The sequence below is a fragment of the Lacerta agilis genome, chromosome 11, assembly GCF_009819535.1.
Source record: "Lacerta agilis isolate rLacAgi1 chromosome 11, rLacAgi1.pri, whole genome shotgun sequence".
Lineage (NCBI taxonomy): Eukaryota > Metazoa > Chordata > Lepidosauria > Squamata > Lacertidae > Lacerta > Lacerta agilis.
The window spans coordinates 53,473,335-53,499,824 of record NC_046322.1 but is presented as its reverse complement, the minus strand read 5'-3'; the positions used below and the strand labels follow the sequence as shown (position 1 = coordinate 53,499,824).

At 44.7% G+C, this 26,490-nt stretch overlaps 1 protein-coding gene across 1 annotated transcript; it reads right to left on the bottom strand.

Annotated features, from left to right (window-relative positions):
- SLC35D2 (solute carrier family 35 member D2) lies at nucleotides 1-26,475 on the bottom strand. The gene is made up of 12 exons (XM_033163800.1): nucleotides 26,027-26,475; nucleotides 22,667-22,700; nucleotides 20,586-20,672; nucleotides 18,912-18,979; nucleotides 13,433-13,504; nucleotides 10,895-10,963; nucleotides 8,854-8,956; nucleotides 6,731-6,823; nucleotides 5,768-5,835; nucleotides 2,868-2,946; nucleotides 1,115-1,197; nucleotides 1-1,010 (listed from the first exon to the last, which is right to left on the bottom strand). The coding sequence occupies exons 1-12, from the start codon at nucleotides 26,473-26,475 to the stop codon at nucleotides 908-910; spliced, it is 1,308 nt and encodes a 435-aa protein (XP_033019691.1). The 3' UTR covers nucleotides 1-907.
- Between the last annotated feature and the right edge of the window lie 15 nt (nucleotides 26,476-26,490).

Sequence of the window (26,490 nt, the reverse complement as noted above, 5' to 3'; positions counted from 1 at the left end):
GACTGTTCCACCACTACAGAACTCCATTCAGAGAAGTTAGGGTCCATGCCACTGAACACCAGCCTGCTATTCTTCCTTAAGGCACAGAACGTATTTGGTATCAGATGTGCTCATGCCCTGCATGGCGTATTTGGTATCCAGTGAGATTATCAGTGCAATCAACCCCCCAGACAGCCCAATGTATCTGGAGGTTGCAGATCATACTGGAGACCTATGCTCCCACAAAACTGGTGGGGCACATTCACAAGACCACAGTAATCTCTGCAATCGAATGGCTAGTTTCTGGATAGCACTGGAGTTGCCTTTGCAAATGACATATTTCTTGCCCTTTCAGCTCCAGCATCCTAGAGCTGGGGGGAGCCAAGGGGACATCTAAGTCCACCCTCCAACCAGTACAATGCAGCCCAGATCTCTAAAGCTCTGAACCGAGGCAGCTAGATGTGGCACATGGCAGATGTGTGCCGTCGAGTTCCTAACCACATGTGTGTGGCTGTAAGCACAACAATATTTTGCAGTCTGCAGCCATCTTCTGGTCAATCCTCTTCGAAATTTAAGCAAGGAGTCTACCCACAGCTACAGGCAGTCTGGGAGAAAAAGGCGATTCAACACCCTCGACAGAATAAACATGAAGGAAGGACGACTGGATTTGACCCAGTGCGAAGATTTCCCATGGAAGGGGGAAATAACCAAACCCTGCCATCCATCCATCCATTGTAATTAGTCTTGCTACATAAATAATGATCAAACATGCCTGCAGCTGACTGTTTTCCAAGATCATGCCTTGTCTCACAAGGATTGCCCTGGATCCCAATGCGAGATGAGGTAGAACTTCCACTCTACAGCCACTTCTGCGTTGAGCTTCTACAGGAGCCTGTGTCCTCCCAGCTTCTCTTGCCTTTTGTTTCTGCTAGCTCTTGGCACCCGGCTCTGCTTCTTCTTCATCTGTGGAGCTCTGAGGATTGTCGTTTCCCCGTATTGTTAGAAACGAGTATCTCAGCCCTCCTGCCATGCTAAAGGGGGAAAGCAGAGAACACACACACATACACACAGAGTCAGAAAGCCATATCTCCTGTCCTCCGTGTGAACTGGGCATGCATTCAAAACCCCCACTCACCAGATATTGAGCCCTATGAAGTTCAGCATAGAAAAGATATAGTCTCCACCAAATAGCATTCCAATGTAAGCGATGGACACATTCTGGAAAAAATAAAATAAAGAGGCATGCTTTAACTTATTCTCCTAGATATCACTGTGCTGTAAGGCGTGCTTGTTCCCAAGAATTGCAAGCAGTTAAGAAAATATTCTGATCTAAAGTTGATGGATTAAAACTAACATGTACTTTTGGGTTGTCAGTAATGGCCATTATGTCTCAATAAAACTTTGAAATAATAATGATATGGGGATCCATGGCAGCAGATGAAAAATATTCCCCCATGCTGTTCTGTTTTTTTTTTTTAAATGCACACAGCAATCTCCCTTCATCTGATACATTGTGTTGCCCTCCTCGGGAAACAAGAGATATTTGTTCAGTGAATAACATCTCATCGGGCTATGAGCTGCACGCACTGCAGATAAGAAGTATTTCGTCCTTCATCCTCTAGAATCCTAGGAATGTCCACAGTTCTCATGATAAAGGTTTATTTTAAGGGCAATTAATGAATACTTCTTTGTTCACCTCTCAAGGTTTTCTTCTCTTCAAAAATAAAATAAATCTTTATAATATTTTTAAATTTTGATTGTCAAAAATAACAAGACCAAAAATAGAAGAGAGGCGAAGAAAGCAAAAAATGGTAAGAACCTCAGCAGTACAATGTCAACAGAGCACAGATAAGCACAGACATATTATTAAGAGTCCTAATATGGTTTCCCCCTTAAGAAATTATGTCTGGAGAAATCCTATGGAATCTTAAGCATTAATTCCACCCCCTTCCAATTTATTCCCCGTATAAGATTACTCAGACCAGACCCAGATTCATATGTCTTGTCCTGTCTCCTATTGTATAGAAACATGACCTCTTGGGTGTCTGTTTTACTGATCGAAGATTCCTGTTTGCCTATCACGATAATATAGGCTCAGTAACGATTTGTCTCTGCCGTTTTGCGAGCTAACCAAAATAAAATTCATCCGCCCACAAAAAGATTCCTCTGTGGCATAGCCCGTCAAATCCATTTCTCTTTAGAATCATAGAATCATCGAGTTGGAAGAGACCACAAGGGCCATCCAGTCCAACCCCCTGCCAAGCAGGAAACACCATCAAAGCATTCCTGACAGATGGCTGTCAAGCCTCTGCTTAAAGACCTCCAAAGAAGGAGACTCCACCACACTCCTTGGCAGCAAATTCCACCGTCGAACAGCTCTTACTGTCAGGAAGTTCTTCCTAATGTTTAGGTGGAATCTTCTTTCTTGTAGTTTGAATCCATTGCCCCGTGTCCGCTTCTCTGGAGCAGCAGAAAACAACCTTTCACCCTCCTCTATATGACATCCTTTTATATATTTGAACATGGCTATCAGATCACCCCTTAACCTTCTCTCCTCCAGGCTAAACATACCCAGCTCCCTAAGCCGTTCCTCATAAGGCATCGTTTCCAGGCCTTTGACCATTTTGGTTGCCCTCCTCTGGACACGTTCCAGCTTGTCAGTACCCTTCTTGAACTGTGGTGCCCAGAACTGGACACAGTATTCCAGGTGAGGTCTGACCAGAGCAGAATATAGTGGTACTATTACTACTACATTTACTTTAGCAAATGCGCCGCCATTCAAACAAATTAAGTGTCCCTATATCGGAAGACGAAAATGAAATCTGAATGGATTCCATAGCTGGTTCTGATGCCGTCACTCATCAACAGGTCCTGTTGGTTTTGCTTACCTTTATGGCACCAACCACTGTGGTTGTGAGGGGAGAATTATAATGGCTGCAGAGGACGGTAGAATACATCAGAAGGAACCTAAATAAAAAATAAAAAGTACCTATATACTTGAGTATAAGCCTAGTTTTTCAGCACATTTTTTGTGCTGAGAAAGCTGCCCTCGGCTTATACTCGAGTGAGGCGGGTGGTGGGGGCAGCGAGAAAGAAGCCCTTTCTCTACGCTCGTGCCGCCACCCGCTCTCCCCAGTCAACCATTCCTTAAGAAGCGTACAAGAACAGCGGTTCTTTACTCTCCCCAGGCAGCTTGTTCCATTCCTGAACTGCTCGCATAAATGCAAACTTGGCAAAGGAAGAAGAGGAAGGAGCAGCCCAAAGGGTTGCTTTCGGGCTGCTCGTTCCTCCTCCTCCTCCACAGCGGCAAAGGTGAACCGGCTTATACTCGAGTCAATAAGCTTTCCCAGGTTTTTGTAGGGAAATTAGGTGCCTCGGTTTATATTCGGGTTGGCTTATACTCGGGTATATACGGTATCTTGATCCTGTGCACCTTTTCCCAGAAGCAAGCATGCACAGGGATGCAAAACTTATGATACCATCATTTCACTGCTCCTCTTAAACAGGGCTGTATATATTTTTAACACCTCCAGCGTGATCTAAAAGAAGTTGAGCTGGGAGACTTATGTATAAGGTGATTAAATAAAAACCTGTGCTTGTGCGGACTTCACCACCCATGTTTGACTATACAATTTTCACATCCTTCCATGTGGGCCAGAGTGGATAAAAATAAATGATTTTAAAAATAATAATTTTTTAAAAATCTGATTTTTTTATTATTTAAATCCGATTTTTTTTTAAATTAAAATCTGATTTTTTAAAAAATGGATTTTTAAAATAAAATGCTTTTGGAGGAAAAATCTTTCTAAAGATAGTTTTCTATTTAAGTTACATTATAGTCCAAAGGCTATTCATCAATAAGGATTTGTTTTAAGTTTTTCATGTGTGCTAAAACTCAGCCTAAGTTTTTTTTTTTTTAAATTGTTTAACCACATCAGTTAACAAACATGAATACATATGCTATAATGTTTTCATTTTAGTTAAATAAATTGTTTAAATTGTGCTTAAGGAAATGATTATTTTTCTCCTTCCAATAAAGTACAGCAGAAAAGTTGTCCAGATATAAACAGTTAACTTACCGGTATTAAACCTCAGGGCAATTTCATAATTATATGTCTATGTATTTCTAATAGTACAACCAAATCAGTAATTTTTGATATAACTGTAAAAACTACTCTGAAAATTTATTATTCCAAAAATGAAACCTCCATCTGGTTGTAAATATTAAGACTATGCCAGCAAGAATGAGTCTTTCTGTAAAAAAAAATGATGTAAATCAAGCCTTACTGACTAGCGATTTAAATTGTGATTTAAATCAATTTGATTTAAATCAAATCCACCCTGATGTGGGCTATCCAAAATTGCCACATGACTTGCTGTCAGGGACTGGACTGAAGGGGACAAGACTGAGGAGGAATGGTGGAGATCGCTCCCACCTCCCTTCTTCTGAAGCTTCCAGAGGAGAGGAAGGCATTAGTCATACCTTGGTTCTGGAACGCCTTGCGACTTGAACGTTCTGGCTCTCGAACAACGCAAACCCGTTTTTTGGAAGCCAAACGTCTGACGCAGCTCCCGATTGAGTGCAGGAAGCTCCTGCGGCCAATCGGAAGCTGCGCCTTGGTTTTCGAACGTTTTCGGAAGTCGAACGGATTCCGTCCAAGAACCAAGGTACAACTGTATTGAATTACAGCGGCGGTTTGAGGAAGGTCGCAGCTCAGAGACAGGTGAACAGAAGAGTTGGGAGGTGTTGGGAGAAGGGAAAGGGGAGACAGAGTCAGAGCAGCCTGCTGACACGTTATAACTGGAGAGTATTTCTGACCCCTCTTCTCCCAGAACCTGGCATCCATTGAGAGTGCAAAGGACTCAAGAGAAAATTAGCCAATGTCGGCCACCATAAGGGAAAGTGCTGTTGCTAGGAAAGGAGGGGGAAGGGGCTCAGTTGGAGCAACGCCATTAATGGGAGACAGACTGCATTCCTTTGTCTCTTGTTGTGATGATTGAATAACCTCATTAGTCAGATCTCTTCTTTGTTTTCTTTGCTTCTTTCTGCCACTGAGGGAGGGATAGAATTCCCAGAAGCCTGACGCTTGCTCAATCGGAGACAAATGAGATGAGGGCTGCTGCTCTGCATCATATAATCACAGAGTCATAAAACTGTCGAGTTGGAAGGGACCCCAAGAGTGATCTAGTCCCATGTCGGAATCACGGCTAAAGGATCCCTGACAGATAACCACCCAGCCTCCAATGAAGGAGAGTCTACCCACTTCACAACTTTCCATGTGCTTCAGAACAGACAGAAAAAGAAGAGCAATACCTTCTGAGAAACAAATGGTAGAAATTATCTGTGCTTCCTGGTAAATGCACTGGGGCATTGCACTAAAGATGGGGAATTAAAACCCTATTTGAACCAATCGGGTTTCTTCATCTTCCTAGGGTTCTGCTGCAGTTATTAGCTGTTATCCCAACCTGCTGACTATACAGTGGACGCTTGGGTTGCGAACGTGATCCATGCGGGAGACGCGGTCGCAACCTGCAGCGTCCGTAACCCGCAGCGTCACGTCTGCGCATGTGCGATTTAGTGCTTCTGCGCATGCGTGAGCGCCAAAACCCGGAAGTAACCCGTTCCAGTACTTCCTGGTTTGGCGCATCCGTAACCCGAAAATGCGCAACCCGCAGCGAGCGCAACCCGAGGTATGACTGTACAAAGGTCAAGAGCAGATCTGTCGGATTAAAAAAACAAAAACAAAACACAAACCCAGCCAGCAATTACTTGTCAAAGACACCTTACCCCAATACACAGGAAAGAAGAAATTGAAAGATAAATAAAACATTTGTCCACTCCTTGAAGTTGGTGGCCTACAAAAATAAAGGAGGACATGTTTTAGGTATGTTTCGTTGAAAATAAGATATTCTAATAACCCAGTCAAATAAACAAAAAGGTGACAAGGTTGATACATCCGATGCTTGAGAATTGCCCCAAGCTGTCTGCTCCAAATTTAACCGCCAGCACTCTTTGAATATCACCTGCAATCAAGATGGATCTAGAGACCTATTCATTAGGACCCCCACAAAAGGTTAGATATGTGCTGTTTTCATGTCAGTTTCGCTCCCAGACATCCATTTGGAATGTGCAGAGAAGATAAAACAAAGGAAATTTAAGTTGTGCCCCACGTTTACTTGCGATCTCTCTAATCCCTCAGACCTGTTGCATCAAGTTTGCATAATGAGGACTAGTTTTCTGTTGGCCGCTCTGCAGTTGGGGAACTCCCTCCTCTTGTAAATTTGCCTCATTTCTTTCCATTTACATTTTGCTTTAATGGCCATTTTCAGGAAGACTTTGATTCTGCAAGATTCAAAGGATTAACCCCTTCTTCTTCTTTTTACCCAACCCCTGATACCATCTGCATAAAATATTTCCCTAGTTAAAACAGACTTGTTCTTGATTGGGCAGGAAGACTGCTCATTTACATTTTTGTTGCCAATTGCTTCTAATTTCCAGTGCTCATAGTCCTTCTTCATTGTCAGAATTATGCCCACCTTGATGAATTTTAGGGAACCGCCCCATAATGCTGACCACCTGCACATGGTCACTAGAAACCACCACCAGCCCTGCATATTTTACTCAAAACTTTCCTAAGTTATCTTCTTTCCATGGGCAGAAGAGAAACTCCTACCATTCGGAGAACAGAAATGAGGATCCAAGTCAATGGATATATTACAATGGCTTAAGTGGTTTGCAAGCACCGCTTACCTGTTGGAAGTCTCCACTGAAGAAGCTTATGAGAACTGTAGGAATTACCATAAAACAGGCATTATAAAAAATGACTCCATATTTTCCCAGCTCCTGTATAAAACAGACACACCTGTTTGACAAGCTAAAGATCACTTAATAGCCACGGGGGGGATTTTGTATTTAAAGATCTAATGGGACTCTGGCAAGAAAGCAATTCACCCATTTAATATATGCCTGCAGTTTTCTGTAATATATGCTCCTGTAACAGAGGTTTCTTACTAAATAATCAACGCAGCAAAATCCCACCTACGAAATGCTTGTGCAGGCCTGGTCAAAACTGACCAAAATTGGAGTAGACACTCACTCAAACATCTTACCATCTTTTTAAAATTTATATACCACTTTATTGCAAAAGACCTCAAAGTGGTTTACAAAGAGAATAACACACACACAAAACTTATTGGTAAAAACAATTAAAACAACGATTTAAAACATTCAAAAAAAAATTAAACCCTGCAATAAACTAAAAATGCACCATCATTCTAGGCATCTAGGCAAGCTTGTCTAAACAAAATGTTTTTGCAGGCGCCAAAACGATGCTTGCCTAATATCAACAGGCAAAGTGTGGTTGATGATTTTTTGGCAAATGCTGGACAGGGATTATGTGGCACTTATCATAGGAAAAGGGATGCGGGTGGCGCTGTGGTCTAAACCACAGAGCCTAGGGCTTGCCGATCAGAAGGTCGGCAGTTTCGAATCCCTGCCACGGGGTGAGCTCCCGTTGCTTGGTCCCAGCTCCTGCCCACCTAGCAGTTCGAAAGCACGTCAAAGTGCAAGTAGATAAATAGGTACCGCTCCAGCGGGAAGGTAAACGGCGTTTCTGTACGCTGTTCTGGTTCACCAGAATCGGCTGGCCACATGACCCGGATACTGTACGCTGGCTCCCTCAGCCAATAAAGCGAGATGAGCGCCGCAACCCCAGAGTCATCTGTGACTGGGCCTAATGGTCAGGGGTCCCTTTACCCTTTACCTTCTGCAGATAGAAGCAGTCAAGTGGGAATATATGGAGTAAAACATTATGTCAGGTAAACTGGTCCCAAGTTCGGTAGCAAATAATCAAACCAGTGCAGGTCTCTGAGCACAAGTGTGATATGGGAGAAGGTCTCACTCCTGCCAACAATTGTGCTTTGTCTAGCCAGTGCTCTATCATATAGGATGTGAACTTCCTTTTCTCCCCTCCCTCCCCCAAAACAAGCTGAACCTAGCAAAGGTGGTGACAGCAAACGGCTAAGAAAGCAAACACAGAAGTAGATTTCCTAGGAAGCAGAAGATCAATATTTGAGAAATAGGTGGGGAGATGAAAGAGACATATGTTATAAGCAGGTGGGGAAGAAACTCTCAAACTGCCAGTAAAAGTCCGTTTACATGCTCATTTTTTGCCATGAAGAAACCTGGCCTGAATTTTACTATGTAGTAGTTATGTGCCTGTTCTAACCATCTCCAAACTGCAACACACCAGGGCCTTTAAAAATCTTCCCAAGGTGAGCTCGGCAAAGTTTCGAGGAATAACATTCCAAAACAAATGCATGGCTGCCATATATCGTGCGTTGTTGTTTTTTTAAATCCAAAAAGACCTCGTAACAGTTACGTGAAGATCTCTTGAATTAGTCTTATGAAGGATACAGGGAATGTGAAGGCAAGAGAAGCTAATGAGATAACTGAATTTTGCTGATAGTTGAATCATGGTCAACCCAACAGCAACTCCTTGGGCCCAATGCAGCACAGCTTTACAAAGCTGTCTATGTCTGCATAGAGATCCGTTTCCTTCTTGATCCAGCAGCTAAGCAATCTTAGATTTCCTTTCCTGAGACGTTTCTGGCTTCTTAGAAAGATGACACATCCTTTTAGAATCATGACATCCGTGTGAAGGCCAAAGCTGGAAAACCATTAACTAAATACCTAAATATTTAACTGCTGTACTGTCAACCTCTTAGCAGGGACAGTATGTAAAAAATTGATGCTGACTTTCACAATCTTACTCAAGTCCTAATTAAGGCTGTCTGTGAACATATTCATAAATTCTTAGAACAAAGATGATCATTCCTTAGTTTTCCGTGAAAATGAAATCCCCACATAGTTACCTTTGGGTCAATTTTTTGTTTTGTGTAAACACCGTTTGCTGCCGTGAAGACATCGTTCAGCAACACAGAGGCATAGCCTTCCATGCTGAAAGCTAGATCTGATCTGGAAGAGAGAATACAGAGATGAAGGTATTTAAAAGGCATCCTTTGAACAGTGTTGTGCCTTGCTGGCTCCCCAATCCACTTCCATATTATAAAACCTGTTGACACTAACAGCACGTTCAGAAGTCCATAGCAGTAAAGGCAACAGCAAACGAAACAAAACAGCTGGACTGTTCCAGATAACATTTCACTCAGAAATCGCTCCGATTCATTCCTGAATCTTCCCTTAGGTCTGAGACCATTTCCTCACTTATTTTAACTATCACAGACTCATAAAATGGTTGGGTTGGAAGGGACAACAACTATCATCTAGTCCAGGGTTTCCCAAACTTGGGTCTCCAGCTGTTTTTTTGGACTACAATTCCCATCATCCCTGACTACTGGTCCTGCTAATTAGGGATGATGGGAGTTGTAGTCCAAAAGCAACTGGTGCCGCAAGTTTTGAAAACCCTGATCTAGTTCAACTCCCTGTGATGTAGGAATCTTTTGCTCAATGTGGTACCTTCCTTTTTTGTGGTGATACAGGAAAACCATTCACCTACTGTAAAAAGGTAAAGGTAAAGGTAAAGGACCCCTGATGTTTAGTCTAGTTGCAGGCAACTCTGGGGTTGTGTCGCGCATCTCACTTTACAGGCCGAGGGAGCTGGCGTTTGTCCGCAGACAGTTTTTCCGGGTCATGTGGCCAGCATGACTAAGCCGCGTCTGGAGCAACGGAACACCGAAACCAGAGCAGCACACAGAAAAACCGTTTACCTTCCTGCCGGAGCAGTACCTATTTATCTACTTGAACTTTTTGGCATGCTTTCAAACTGCTAGGTTGACAGGAGCTGGGAGAGAGCAATGGGAGCTCACCCCATCGTGGGGATTCGAACCGCCAACCTTCTGATCGGCAAGCCCAAGCGGCTCAGTAGTTTAGACCACAGCGCCACCCGCGTCACCTACTGTATCTTGGGGTAATTCCCAGCAGAAGTACAAGGTTAGTAAATGAGAATGAAGTGAAGAAATGACTTTGCATAATAATAATAATAATAATAATAATAATAATAATAATAATAATAATAATAATAATAATATATTTATACCCCGCCCTTCCCCGCCAAACCGGGCTCAGGGCGGCTAACACCAATAAAATCACAACAAAAACATAAAACAGTTCATTAAAATACAGATTAAAATACAATTTAAAACTAAATCTAAACTTCAGCCTCATTTTTAAGTAGCCCACCACCATTTTTAAGTAGGAGAGCAAGCACATTTTATGTTTAGCAGAAACATGAAATGCAGTACTGTAGGAGGCCTGACTCAGCTGAAGCTAGTTTTTAAGTGATTTTCATGTTTCATAGCCCCAGATCCAAAGAACAGTGCAAATAATTCAAAGCACCCGGGGAAGCCTTGGACTTGTGTTTCTCCAACCACAGCCCATCTTTTGGAACTGAAGAGAGGTTTAGTTGTAGTTTTTAAATGGTATGGAAAAGGCAGTGCACTGTCAAAGGAGAAGAAATCAACGGACCAGTGCTGGGAGCAGCTGAGGAGTGTGCAGATCTGCTGTTTCCAGCACCAATCAGCAGGGAAACAGAGGCAGTTTTAGGATGGCACAACTGCTGCGGTCGCACTGGGCTCCGTGCCGCAGGGGGAAACACAACAGTGCTGCAGAACTGAGCATGAGAGTTGGAGGTGTGCCAAATTTTAGGGCTGCTGAAATTTGAGAGCCCAAAGTCCGCCACTGAGGGCAGCAGGGAAGGGGGACTGCAGGCCACATGGACATCAGCCAAAGGGTCGCATGCGGCTCATACATTATGTGATGCAAAGGACTGTGCATTTTGCACCAGCCGTCTCCTGCGCTAATTCTTCTGACAGTTCCTGGAGAAACGGTTTCATTCTTGTGGTACACTCAAGAAACAAGGATCCAACACAAAAGGAAAGGACTTTAAAATCTTACCCTGCTGCTATGAAAGCTCCAAGGATGATTGCGAACACACTAATTACAATGCTCGGCGGATAGCGCTTCCTGTAAAGAGAAACCGTATGGCTGATCCCATTCAGTTTATAATTAGGATGAACACTAATCAAACTAAACACTTATCTGAACCAGTATTATGCATCTCAGAAAGTGGTTTGTGATACAGCAGAATGAAACAAAAGAGCTAGGGTTATTTCTGTTAATCATACAACATCTGCAGGCCGACAAGATTCCAATTTCCCCCCATTCTAAAACATTTCGAAGCTTCCTTTAAAAAGGGTTGTAGAGCCCAGATTCAATCCCTGGCATCTTCAGGAAGAGCTGGGAAATATTACCACCTGAGACCCTGGGTAACAGAGCAAAAAAATGCTGCGCTAGATAGAGTAATGGTCTGGCTCAGTACAAGGCCTGTGCTCCCATTCTGTCTTGCAAATACAGTGGTACCTCGGGTTACAGACGCTTCAGGTTACAGACGCTTCAGGTTACAGACTCCGCTAGCCCAGAACTAGTACCTTGGGTTAAGAACTTTCCTTCAGGATGAGAACAGAAATCGTGCGGCGGCAGCGGGAGGCCCCATTAGCTAAAGTGGTACCTCAGGTGTAGGTCAGTCAAAGGCAGGGATCATTTGTGATGCCTTTCTAGGGATTTGTTTCTGACGCACAATTTCCAATGGCTTAGTGGAGTACCCAGGGGATAGCTCAAAGAAAAGGGAAACTCCAGCCATGGAAAGGGGTAATGAAGTATTTCACACAGCAAAAGCAAAATTCATCTCCAGACAGAGATATCTGTATCTTACAATGCAAATCTGAGACAGGTCTACTCATAATGGTACATAGTCCCAGACAATTGTGTATAGGGCTGTATACTTAATGATTCGGTGACAAGAGACAGTTGCAGTAAGACATGGGTAGGCAAACTAAGGCCCAGGGGCTGGATCTGGCCCAATCACCTTCTAAATCCGGCCCGCGGATGGTCTGGGAACCAGCGTGTTTTTACATGAGTAGAATGTGTGCTTTTATTTAAAATGCATCTCTGGGTTATTTGTGGGGCATAGGAATTCGTTCGTTTTTCCCCTTCAAAATATAGTCCGCGGTCCGCCCCACAAGGTCTGAGGGACAGTGGACTGGCCCCCTGCTGAAAATGTTTGCTGACCCCTGCAGTAAGACAAGAGTACATGGAGAATCCTGAAAATACTCTATGCAAATTGCTAATTGGTTTTATGATGAACTTCCTGCAATGCACTGGGCTTCTTGCAAAAGCTCAGTGCTAACTTTGAATTGGGATTACATCACCCCTCTCCACTATGAAAGCATTTGGGAACTGCCATAATAAATCCCAATAATCTACATTCCAAACTTGTACATGATTCATCTGATTTCGGCAAGAATGCAGAGCATTGCAGTTCTAACATCTTGCTTGTGGCGGTGCCAGAGCTTGTGGCGAAACCAGAGCAGCGCATGGAAACGCCGTTTGCCTTCCCGCCGGAGCGGTACCTATTTATCTACTTGCACTTTGATGTGCTTTCAAACTGCTAGGTTGGCAGGAGCTGAGACCGAGCAACGGGAGCTCACCCCGTCGCGGGGATTCGAACTGCCAACCTTCTGATCGGCAAGCCCAAGGCTCAGTGGTTTAACCCACAGCACCACCTGCGTCCCTTTTCCTTTCATATGTGAGTGAAATAAATTCGATTTGGGACATTAATAGGAGAAAACCCCTTTATGGCCCAATCATTAAGGAGCCTGACTGAAAGGCATATTGCGATCTTTACTGTATTGTGCTTGCGACAGGAAAGCCTCTGACACAGACTGGCTGAGATGTTGTGATGTTATAATGTCCACAAATATTCCAAATGCTCTGGAAGCAAGGAATCTTTGCGATCCAAATTCTGTGAGGCAGAGAACAGCTGTCAGTTTCGCTTGGATTATCTTCCCCAAGCACTACAGCCAGGCTACCGACTGGAAAGGAAAGATGAAGGAAGGGTGTCATGTTGGCAATGAACTGAGAACAGAAACCCAAAGAAGGTTCGAGAAGATGGAACACAAGGAGGACAAGGTAAGTAAAGGAATTGAAACGAAGAAAGCAGAGTGATAAAAAAAAATGGAAAACAGTATGTGCTTGGGGCATGGAGAAATAAGGAGCGAATGAGAAGGAGAAGATAAGGGAAGTCTGGGAGGACAAGGTTATGAGGTCCAGATTTGCACAGTACCTTTGAGAGTTTTGTAGAAGATGTGACTTCTGCTGTCATTAGGCCAAGAAACCAGCGGGGTATTGTGGGGGTGGAGGGCTGAACTTCACATACTGAGTCAAACTAACAAGCCAAATCTTTTGCTGCAAGTTTCTAGTGCTCATAGATTAAATGGCGTCTGCTTTGTACCCAGTGCATAGTGTTCCGAGGAGCCCGAATATTATCGTCAAAATTCAACTAGCCAACAGGAACTACTCATCCATGCATTCTGGCCAAATAGCCTAGCTGATAAGACTGCAGCGGTATTTCAAAAATGTGAAGCAAATACTCACCCAAGAACAATCATTTCCAGCAGTAATGTAAGAGGAATGGTAAACTTCCTTAGGACTGTAAACATGGGCAAACTGGATTTTTTTAAAATAGAAAGAGAGGGGGGGAAATATCCACGTCATGTCAGTTGCAAGGTTTTTTTAAAAATTACAATTAATGCTTATGATACCACCCCCCATTAAGAAATGTGCCTGAACAAATTCTCAGTCTCTGTCATGGTCAAAATGTCAGTCTGACCCCACAGGCCCAATACACAACGGAATAGTTGGAAGCGACAATTTCAAAAATAAAGGAAAACTTGGAACTCTGCACAGCACAATATTCAATGTGTGCAGAAAAAGCCATAGTATCAACCGATGAGGGCTTTAAGACCAGCTGGGGAGGCTCATAACATCCAGCAGAAGCTTCTTAGTGCCTGTACCCCACTTATGGAATTCCCTCCCAGTACAGATCTCCGATTGTCCCTCACATTCTATGGATGTCAGGCGCCGATTTAAAGTGAATTAATTTATTTTCACTGGCTTTTGGAGCACCATGAGGATGGCTTTGTTGCATTGTTTTATTGTGCTGCTGCCTGCTTCGGACTGCGGCAATTGCATATCATGCCAACGAATTCATTTCAATATTGTGCTGTTTACTGCATCCACTGTTAGCCACTCTGGGCTCTGCTCAGAGAAAGAGCAAATTGTTGTTGTTCAGTCGTTCAGTCGTGTCCGACTCTTCGTGACCCCATGGACCAGAGCACGCCAGGCACGCCTATCCTTCACTGCCTCTCGCAGTTTGGCCAAACTCATGTTAGTAGCTTCGAGAACACTGTCCAACCATCTCATCCTCTGTCGTCCCCTTCTCCTTGTGCCCTCCATCTTTCCCAACATCAGGGTCTTTTCTAGGGAGTCTTCTCTTCTCATGAGGTGGCCAAAGTACTGGAGCCTCAACTTCAGGATCTGTCCTTCCAGTGAGCACTCAGGGCTGATTTCTTTAAGAATGGATAGGTTTGATCTTCTTGCAGTCCATGGGACTTTCAAGAGTCTCCTCCAGCACCATAATTCAAAAGCATCAATTCTTCTGCGATAAGCCTTCTTTATGGTCCAGCTCTCACTTCCGTACATCACTACTGGGAAAACCATAGCTTTAACTATAAGGACCTTTGTCGGCAAGGTGATGTCTTTGCTTTTTAAGATGCTGTCTAGGTTTGTCATTGCTTTTCTCCCAAGAAGCAGGCGTCTTCTAATTTCGTGACTGCTGTCACCATCGGCAGTGATCATGGAACCCAAGAAAGTGAAATCTCTCACTGCCTCCATTTCTTCCCCTTCTATTTGCCAGGAGGTGATGGGACCAGTGGCCATGATCTTAGTTTTTTTGATGTTGAGCAAATTATAAGCAAGAAATAAGAAGCAATGAGTCAATTAAGGTTTTATGCAAACCATTTCAGAAGAGGTTTTTGAAAAAATAAATATTCATTTATGCTTCTTGTTAAATAAATAAATGATATACTGTCTCCCACCAATCACTAGCTATAGGCCAAGGCATCAGGGCAGTCACTGCCAAAGGTATCGGGGCTGAATCAGCCTTGATTGCCCTAATGGATGATTTTTATTGAGAGAGGGTGTGCCACTCATGTCTTTTAGCCACTTTTGAGACCAGTGACTACGGTATCCTCCTGGGCTGAGTGCTCCCAATGGGTACTGGAGACACTGTATTACAGTGATTTCATTCCTCCTTGCACTGAAGAGTCCGGAGAGCAGCACTGGGGGTCCTGACACATGCTTTAAGATTCCACAAGGCGCCATTTTGTCCCTGAGGACAAACACCAACATTGGGTAGGGTCTCCCCCAACCCAACTCCAGAAGTGACAGAAAACCCCCAAACTCGTTTATTTTCTCACACAAAAAGCCGAGAATAATCCCCAGATACCTGCACCTCCCCTCCTCAGAAGGAGGATGGGGGGATCCCCAGCGTAGAATCGCCAACTAAGTACACCACACAATCCCGCATATTCTAGAAGACGAGACGAAACAATGGGTCTACCCCATTCCTCCAAAACAAACTAAAGAAAACACTGAACAGGTTCATGCAGTCCATGCTTAAAGAATGGAAGGGGAAAGTAGGCAAACTGTCCCCGTCCCCATTAACTATCCCCCCCCCCGGCCTATCGCCCACTATTCCAACACGCAGCACAAAACCTCCCGATAAAAACCCTGGCAAGCCAAAGGCCTACAGTGTCTAAAAGACTTCTACAAAAACAACAAACCCATACCAAGACAACACTGGGCATGGTCATTAGGAGTTTTGGAGCATTATGAGTTTTGGATACACTAGTGACACCTAAGCTTTATTTCTCATCTGATTCAGGAGTGGCTGCCCAAGCCCTGGGCCAGTGCCCAAATGTAGTTGTGAGCAGTCTGAGCGCCAATAAATGGAGTCAGAACCCTGGAAAGATGGAGGCTCTGTGGGCAGTAGCTCCCATAAACACACTTCAGGTGGCTGACAGCATGTGACATCTCTACTGAAGCATCTGCAACAGTCGCCCACATGTAACGATGGGGGCTAGTCTCAATTTTTTTACGTGCTGTATTTCTGGAGATCATGGAGCTAGCATGAATCAAATATAAAACACTAGCTTTTATCTGAAACGTGGCCAGGAAGGTACAGCAAACATCGTGGTCGTTAATGCTTACAGGAAACATCGGCACACTAAACTTGAAGTTAATCATCACCCTCTTGTACGTAGGAACCAGGCTTCACACAAACGATAAAATCCTCTTTCAAGGGTAAAATTATGATATGGATAACCATACGGTTTCCCTGAAATTAAGGTTGTGTCCCTTCCACTTCAAACATATCTCAGTGAACAGGAATAAACAATGGTTTAAATGACTGAAGTATTGTGGTATTCGCTCACCCAGGAAGTCCCCTCTCCACAGATCACAGCAGAACCCAGTGCTTTTTTTTCTGGGGGGGACGCAGGGGTATGCATACCCTTAAATATTTTGTGAATCTAAGTTTGGCCTCATTGAGGGACAGTATTTCAATATGAGTAGGAAAATGAGAGTACCCCTAAACATATTTTTAGGGGGGGGAAGCACTGCTGGAACCTAACATATAATTAAACACCAAATTTTCAACGGTCAGGTAGGTCACAGCTCCAACGGGATCCCTGTAGCTGATTATCTACCGGTAGGTTCTCTTACTGGAGGTCATATTTTGGGCTCTTACCTCCCCCCCCTTCCCTCCCTCCCTCCCTCTTTGCTCTGTGATCACGAGGATTATCCCTGCACTTCACTGGACCGCAAATCAAAGAATGGGCGAGCGATTCTGCTGCCTTGCTGGCATAGGATACAGAAGGAGAGAGGTCAACTCACATGGAAGGCATAGATCTCTATCCCTGACTCCCTTTGTCTTTCAGCATGGGCCTGTGGCACATCGATACACGCACTCTCCAGGCTGAGGTAACTAGGGACTCTCTTTGCACTTTACAATTAAGCTCTCTCTGTGTGTGTTGTGCAATTTGCTGCCCTGGTGTTAACCACGTAGCAGCCTGAGGGAGTGATCTATGTGCTCGGTCTCTTTTATTTTCATGCAATAAGCCTGTCTTCCTCTACAGGTCCAGTTACAGGTAGGTAGCCGTGTTGGTCTGCCATAGTCGAAACAAAATAGAAAATTCTTTCCAGTAGCACCTTAGAGACCAACTGAGTTTGTTCTTGGTATGAGCTTTCGTGTGCATGCACACGAAAGCTCATACCAAGAACAAACTCAGTTGGTCTCTAAGGTGCTACTGGAAAGAATTTTCTATTTCCTCTACAGGTGAAACTCGAAAAATTAGAATATCGTGGAAAAGTCCATTTATGTAAGCAACTGTCTTCATTAGCTACTGTAGTTTAATATATGAGATAGACTCTTGACATGCAAAGCGAGGTATGTCAAGCCTTTGCTTGTTATAATTGTGATGATTATGGCGTCCAGCTGATGAGAACCCCAAAGTTGAGATTGTGAATTTGGGGTTCTCATCAGCCGTACGCCATAATCATCACAATTATAACAAATAAAGGCTTGACATATCTCGCTTTGCATGTCATGAGTCTATCTCATATATTAGTTTCACCTTTCAAGTTGAATTACTGAAAGAAATGAACCTTTCCACAATATTCTAAGTTTCACCTGTATATCCTGGTTCGTGAACTTCTTTACTGGGCTTTATAAGGTTTACTTTACTTTATAAGGTTCAAGGGATGTGCACAATGACTCCAAATAAAAGAGTTGAACTTTGGGTAGGGTTGCCATGTGTCCTCTTTTTCCAGGACCCACCCTCTTTTTCATGGGTAAAATCTGAGACAATTTGCATTTATTTGCTTTGAATGGCCATCGTAGCATCCTCTCTTTTTTTGCTCTTGAAAATATGGCAAACCTAACTTTGGGTTCACATTGGTGGTGGACATACATGAGCAGTCAGAACTACACCTGGTTACACATATGCTACAAAGCAAGGTTGCATTGATAAACAAAGCCTTTATATCCCAGCTCAGTCACTGAGTTCATCAGGAAGAGAGCTTGCAGTCCTCTTCCATGTTTCAGAAGCCCAACGGGCTTCAACTAGAAGTCAAGTCTTAAATGTTGCTACTCGCATGCTGTGGAATACTCTCCCTGCCCTCTCTCAGCAGGCCTTCTTGCTGTTAACTTTCAGTCTCTTGAAGATTTTCCAATGCTTTTCACAGAATCAAACAGTTGGAAGGGACCACGAGGGTCATCTAGTCCCAATGCAGGAATCTTTCAAACCCTGAGTCTCATGCCCTACCGACTGTGCTATACTGATAGGCATATTCAGTGGTTTAGATTTTCTTTTTGCCAGTCGTTCTTCTTATTTTTATTGCTTTATATAGCTTATGTTTTATTGCATATGTATATACTGTTGTGCTCACTGGAAGGGCAGATCCTGAAGTTGAGGCTCCAGTACATTGGCCACCTGATGAGAAGAGAAGACTCCCCGGAAAAGACCCTGATGTTGGGAAAGATGGAGGGCACAAGGAGAAGGGGACGACAGAGGACGAGATAGTTGGACAGTGTTCTCGAAGCGACTGGCATGAGTTTGGCCAAACTGTGGGAGGCAGTGGAGGATATGGGTGCCTGGCGTGCTCTGGTCCATTGGGTCACGAAGAGTCGGACACGACTGAACGACTGAACAACAACAGCAATATACTGTTGAACAGCACCTTGATATTTTGAGTGGAAGGTACATAAATATTTTTAATAAATAAATAATAAATGAAATAAAATAAATCAACTAATCCTTCCTAACTGCCTCACACAGCACACAGAGCAATTTCACCCAGTGCGTTGTCCAAAACAATCTGTGGATGTGGCAATATGGCTCTCATTCAATCAACATGTAGCTACAGCACGGCTTTAATAGTCTCAAAACATTTTCACTTACAGGGGCTAAATAAAAGCCAAACTGTACGGCAACAACCCAGCTTTTTGCTGTACCTTAGCTTGCTTGTACTTGATAATCCACTTATGTGATTTCCAACGTAAATCAGAGGAAGTGGAAACAGCTGCAACAAAATGAGGGTACCATTTAGAAATGAAACCAGTTTTTTCCCCCTGAAACTGTGGAAGAAATCTATTCAAGTTACTTCATACACACCAGAACAGACAGAAAAAAGTAACTACAGCAAGCAGCAAACTTTGTAAATGATTGCCACTTTTGAACTTTGGCAATGTTTTATACAACATTCCAGGCCCTGCTTATTTCAATAAAAGAAGTTTGATCTTACAAAAATTGATTACCAGGAACCATGAAAATAAAATAAAGTAAAAAACCAACACGTCATGTTTACACCAACCACAATTTTGACCCCACTGAGCCTAATGAAGGGACGCGGGTGGTGCTGTGGTCTAAACTACAGAGCCTAGGGCTTGCCGATCAGAAGGTCGGCGGTTCGAATCCCTGCAATGGGGTGAGCTCCCATTGCTCGGTCCCAGCTCCTGCCCACCTAGCAGTTCGAAAGCACGTCAAAGTGCAAGTAGATCAATAGGTACTGCTCCGGCAGGAAGGTAAACGGTGTTTCCATGTGCTGCTCTGGTTCGCCAGAAGCGGCTTAGTCATGCTGGCCACATGACCCGGAAGCTGTCTGCGGGCAAACGCCGGCTCCCTCGGCCTAGAGAACAAGATGAGCACCGCAACCCCAGAGTCGTCTGCGAGTGGACCTAACAGTCAGGGGTCCCTACATAAGCAGCGGCACTCACAGCAAAAGCATCAAATAAAAAGGGAACAATATTGTTGACTCATTCTGTGTAGTTGGCAGCTCTCTAACAAAGGAAGGGGAGCTCACAAGCCTGAGGCATTGCTTGGGCTTGTTCCAACTCTTGCACATAGCAGTAAATCATGGTGTAGCATTACATACTTTGTTGGAGAGAAAAACTCAGTACAGTCGTACCTCATGTTACGAACGCTGCGTGTTGCATTTGTCACGGGTTACGAACCCGCCGAACCCGGAAGTACCGGAACAGGTTACTTCCGGGTTCGGCGGTTCACGCATGCGCAGATGCCTCAAATGATGTCACGCGCATAAGCGCCGAATTGCACGGCAAGCATGCGCAGATGTGGCGCTCAGGATGCGGACTGCTCATGATGCGAACGGGGCTTCAGAATGGATCCTGTTCGCATCCAGAGGTACCACTGTACTCCATGGCGGCTAGACAAGCACGGGGCAAAAAGGCTCTAAAGCAGGGGTAGGCAACCTAAGGCCCAGGGGCTGGATGCGGCCCAATTGCCTTCTCAATCCGCCCCATGGACAGTCCAGGAATCGGCGTGTTTTTACATGAGTAGAATGTGTGCTTTTATTTAAAATGCATCTCTGGGTTATTTGTGAGGCCTGCCTGGTGTTTTTACATGAGTAGAATGTGTGCTTTTATTTAAAATGCATCTCTGGGATATTTGTGGGGCATAGGAATTCGTTCATTCCACCCCCCCCCCCAAAAAAAATATAGTCCAGCCCACCTCATGGTCTGAGAGACAGTGGACCGGCCCACGGCTGGAAAAGGTTGCTGATCCCTGCTCCAAAGCACTGATTATCAATCACTCTTTTATATTATGCAACATAGAACACAGCATCAGGTTAGGATTTTCACTTTCTAAAATAATGCACTTCGTCTTACCTTCATAGGGATTCTCTTATCAAAATCAGGGAAGTGAATGATTCTATTCAGTTTTGACACATATAAGATCAGAATAGTGGTTACCATCTAAAAAACAAAAAAAAAGTAATAGTCATGTACGCAACAGCAAAATACTATTTCAAATATACGGGTGGGTGAATCACAGAACTCTTTCTCTGTTAGTCTGCAGAAAAGCTGCATTGCTGAACAGCAAGAGTGGGTTCTCCTTTCAGCATTCCATGTTTGCAGACTTCACCATGGAGGCAGATCTTAACCTTGGATAGGCAGCAACCATTTTAGGCGTTTCTGATATGTGTGTGACCGCGCACATTTGCATCGTGCCGAACCCGGAAGTGACAAAATGTCCAGATGTTTTGAGACTACAAGTCCCATCATCCCTGTCCGCTGGTCCTGCTAGCTAGGGATAATGGGCGTTGTAGGCCAAAAACATCTGGAGGGCCGAGGTTGAGGAAGCCTGAGCTAGAATGAGTCCAAGCAAAGCACTGGGCTTCTTCTGCTCTGTCCCCCTGCCCTCCCTCCATGTGGCCTGAATTCTGCGGTGTTTAGTTTTGCTTTCAAAGAATCTCCAGTTAAAGGAAAACTCTTGCGACTCAACAAGGCTATGGGTTGAAATGGGCTTGTTTAGAAAGTAAATGGAGTTTGTTTTAAACCATGGTTCATATTCAGCACTAAGTCAGCATTCCTTGAAAGTGAAACTAAACATTGCAGAAGTCCTTTTCCTGGCTATGTAGAAGTGTAAGTCCAAGATTTTGCTTGTGCTCATTCAACAACAACAACAACAACAACAACAATAATAATAATAATAATAATAATTTATTTATACCCTGCCCATCTGGCTGGCTTTCCCTAGCCACTCTGGGCGGCTTCCAGCAAAACATTAAAATACAATAATTCATCAAATATTAAAAGCTTCCCTAAACAGGGCTGCCTTCAGGTGTCTTCTAAAAGTCAGATACTGTAGTTGTTTATTTCTTTGACATCTGATGGGAGGGCGTTCCACAGGGCAGGCGCCACTACCAAGAAGGCCCTCTGCATGGTTCCCTGTAACTTTGCTTCTCATAGTGAGGGAATTGTCAGAAGGCCCTTGGTGCTGGACCTCAGTGTCCGGGCAGAACGATTGGGGGTGGAGACGCTCCTTCAGGTCCCATCATCCATTTAGGGCTTTAAAGGTCAGCACCAACACTTTGAATTGTGCCCGGAAACGTACTGGGAGCCAATATAGGTCTTTCAGGACATGTGGTCTTGGCGGCGACTCCACATACACTAGCTCGTGCATGTAGCACTAGACCATGGTTCAGTGTCACATGCCACCATGGCCAATGCATCCCAACTTTATGGCTGGAGCACACCTCAAGTTGTGCATTAGTGCCTAGGTTGTACTCAAGAGGAAGCAACCAATTTGCATTTCATCCATTTCTAGATGAAGGCAAATAAACAGACTACCCGGGAGTTTCTCTCACACAATTTCAGTCATGCAAGCGGGGAGAGCTGCGACACTATTTTCAGCCCTGTCCCCTTTGCCACATTACTGTCACATTCCATGTGCCGAGAAGGTGAATGTCTGCAGCAGGAAACCATCAAGAGTAGAGAACTGCTACATACAGTCACCTTCTCGACACATGAAATGTGATATGTGACTCAAGATCCTGATCAGGTGATGAAGCCAGAGATGGTGGTGCAATATAGGGGCCCTGTCTGGACTCTCCCATCTCACATGATGGGACATAGGAAGCCACCATGTCCTGAGTCAGACCATTGGTCCACATGGCTCAGTATTGACACTGACTAGCAGCACCACTCCAGGGTTTTGGATAGGAGTCTCTCCCATCTATACCTGGAGATGCCAGGGTTTGAACATGAGATCTCCCGTGTGCAAGGCTCTACCTCTGAGCTTCAGCCCTTCCCCACCCAAAGTTACAGAATTGCGTGAATAGGCCTTAAACCTGAATTGGAAGTCATGCAACACTGAAATCCTAAGCCACTGACATCAACAACATTTTGGAACTAGCCTAATCATCTAAGCTACCTGTCATTTAGAACCTTTTAATCTTCGAACATACCTGTCCTAATCCAAGAAACACTGGAGATGGGAATCTAGAAAGAAAAGAAAACTGTATCAGAAGCAATTTAAAAACAAAAGGAAACAAGATTTTTAGACAACTCTTTTTTATTCCAGAAAGAAACAAAACTCTTGAAGATGTTGATAAAACGAAAAAAAATATAACAGCTTTTCATGTTAGGTTCTGATATTGCTTGAAGGAAAATAAAATTGGCTAGTCCCCTTTCAAAGAAGGGTTGCACAAATTAATGGGGGGGGCAGTTAGCTTTTCAATACAATATTTTCATGACAATTGAAAGACAAACAAGCAGTTTGCAGTACAGATTACTTGGCCATTTTTCTGTGCATTTCTCATCAACAGCATATGAACCTATTTCTCTAATCTGGCAGGATTTTATTTTTCCTTTGGCAAAGAAAGATGAAAGGGCTGCCTGGTTCTGAAGCTACAGACCAAAACTTTCATTGTTTTCACAAGCTGCTTGGAATCGTACTTTTGTGATCGCATTGAACATTTCCTCCTACAGAGATGTGGTCTTCTCATAGAACTTTATAGTTCCCAGCAAGCCTTGGGAAGAAACCACAGCTGTGAAACTATTTTATCATTACTTAGAAATAAAAAACTAAAATGTTACAGGGTGGGATGCAATGATGCCCTTCTACAAGGAGAAAGTCTCTTCCACTCAGAGAAGGGCTATTTCTGATTCAAGGGAAGAGTTTTGCACATGGAAGGTGACCCCAAAGCCAGGAGTTATTTTGCTTGTACAGGCTCAAGGCTGTGATCCAGTGGAGTTTACATGTTACAGAAGGAGTAGGGAACCTTTGGTCCTCCAGATGATGTTGAACTGCAACTCCCATCTTCCCTGACCGTTGACCATGCTTGCTGGAGCTAATGGGAGTTTAATCATGAATCTGACGATCTATCATGTCCAGCTCCCATATCCCAACTGAGGAGGCCTTTCCCTCTCCTAGCAGCCACCACAGGGCTTTCTGAGGACCATCTGGGCCTATGGGGAAAGCTACCCCCCCATCTAGCTCCTGCTGTTCTGTGTGAGATGGACTCTTTCCCCCATCAACTGCAACCACAGGACTATTCAACAGCCATCTTGCCCTACGAGAAGTTCTAGTTTTCAAAAAGCCCCCTCTCCACACAGCTCAAGATGGAGGATCTATGGTTGAGTGGCTCCTATGTCCAAGAGATAGGTCAGTTGCTGGTTCTAGATGGGACTGCACTCTCTTTGTAGGAGAGCTCCACATTCTGGGGGTGCTACTTGATCCATCTTTTGTCGCCTCGGGTGCATATGCCCCCTGAGGCTAGGATTGCCCATTAGCAGTTCCGGCTGATGCAACAGCTGCAAAGGTCATAGTGGTCCAGACACTGCTGCTTAAAGATCTCCGCTGGCAGTCAATATGCTCTCGGGCCAAATTTAAGAGGTAACTACTCGCGGTTGGCACTGTGGGTTAAACCACAGAGCCTAGGGCTTACTGATCGGAAGGTTGGCGGTTCGAATCCCCGCGACGGGGTGAGCTCCCGATGCTCGGTCCCAGCTCCTGCCCACCTAGCAGTTCGAAAGCACGTCAAAGTGCAAGTAGATAAATAGGTACCGCTCCAGCAGGAAGGTAAACGGCGTTTCCGTGTGCTGCTCTGGTTCACCAGAAGTGGCTTAGTCATGCTGGCCACATGACCCGGAAGCTGTATGCTGGCTCCCTCGGCCATTAAATGCGAGATGAGCGCCGCAACCCCAGAGTCAGACACGACTGCACCTAATGGTCAGGGGTCCCTTTACCTTTACTCACATTTATTATTATTATTATTATTATTATTATTATTAATAATAATAATAATAATTTATTATTTGTACCCCATCTGGCTAGGTCCCCCAAGCCACTCTGGGCGGCTTCCAACAAATATTAAAATACATTAACAGCCCAGCCTACTTGAAGAACCACCTTTGGTTACCATGTTTCAAAAAGTAAAAACCAGGACACTCCAAAGTTGCTGACCTTTTTTCCTATTGGCTTGTCTAAGGTCAAGTACAAAGCGCCACCTTTCAGAATTTCTCCTCGGACGTCAATTCCGCCTTTGAAATCCCAGTAAAGTCCAGGGAAATCAGAACGTATGGCAGCCCTAATACATGCCTGCCTGTCTTTTGTGTTCTGCTGGAGAAGCACTGCTAACTGTCCTGTGTGATATCTGAGTTTGACAGCTAAAAGAAATTGAGTTTGTAATGTAGTACTACCTGTATTGAGGAATTCACATATTAAAGGAGGTGTCTCCTGTGCTTAGTTTTAGATACCAGCTTAAAACATTTTTATTTGCACAAGCTTACCTTGCCATGTGGCCTGCGTACACTGCTTTGAGAAGCTTTTTTTTTTTTTGCATTTGATTTAAGGGTTTAGAAATGTATGGATAAATAAAGTAAAAAAGAGAAATTCCTTAAGAATGCATTCTTGAACCTTGAAAGCTGCTCGTTTTGACTGTATGCGTATGATTGATTCGTGAAACACATTCCTGCATTTCCACACTCCCAAGCTGGCTAACCACCAGAAAAAGCAAACGCAGAGCAAGAACTTTGGACTGAGGAATTCTGGAGCTCAGTTCAACCTTTGCCACCAGAGCAAAGGCTGCCCAAATTTATTGGATTTTATATCTCACTTTTTCCTCTAAGGAGGGACACATTGTTCTCTGCCTCCTCATTAATCCCTACAATAACCCTGTGAGGCTGAGATAGAGTGACTGGCCCAAGGTCACCCCAGAGCTTCATGGCCCAGCAGGGATTTGAACCCTGGTCTCTTCCAGCGCCTAGCCCAACACTCTAACCACCACACCACACTGGCTCCCAATAACACCAAGTAAGCCCTTTGGTCCGTCTAGCTTAATGTTGTCTACACTGACCGGCAGCAGCTCTCTGGCGTCTCAGACACGGCTCCCTCTCCGCCTTACCTGGAGATTGAACAGGAGACCTGATGCTCTCCCACTGAGAAACTGCCCTTCCCAGTCACCAAACACCTTGCAAAATGCAGGTGTGAGTTCATCAAGAGATTGGGGGGGCAGCATTATTTTCAGAGAGGGATGAAAGAGAGAAACACCGATGAAGAAGGTTTGTGGCCCAGCCAGGAAACTACGGGACAGATGGGGGGTGGGTTGCCGTCGAGTTAGCAGGATCGATGCCCAGAGTCGGCGGTGAAGGCGCTGCCTGCAAGGAAGTACTGGGTAGAAAAGTAGGTTTTGAATGGGGCAGGAACCGGATCTCACATCCACGATCGGAGGGGGAAGTTGGGGGGTTTGTGTGTCCCCCCCCCCACCTCCGACGGTGAGTGAGCGGGATCGCTAAGCCGTCCAGGTGCTCGCCCTGCTTCTCACCTGTAAGCCGTCAGCACCGCCTTGTTTACCAGGACGATGCAGAAAGAGCAGATCCCGTAGAAGAGGGCGGAAAGCAGCCTGAGCAGAGGGGAAGGGGAGGCGGCGTTGGCAGCAGAAGCGCCCGGCTCCGGCTTTTCCTCTCGGATGCCTTTCATCTCTTCTTGGCGAGACCCGGGCGCTCGGCCGTTACGCGCGGCATCCCCGCCGACGGAGCCGGAGGAAGCCGAGCCAAACAGGAAGGAGGTCGCGCTCCGCCCGCCCGCCAGCCAGCCCGTCCCCACCCACTCGGAGGCGCCGGCGGCGACGCGCCCTCTTGCGCTCCCGCGGAACCTTCTCGCCAGCGCTGAGTTTGCGGCGCCCTCTGGTGCCGCTTTCGTCTCTCCAAGCAGCAGAGAGCGGACGGAGGCCGCTGGGGTTATGGCACGCTGGCATTCAAGGCACCAGTGCATTTACGCATAAGCTAA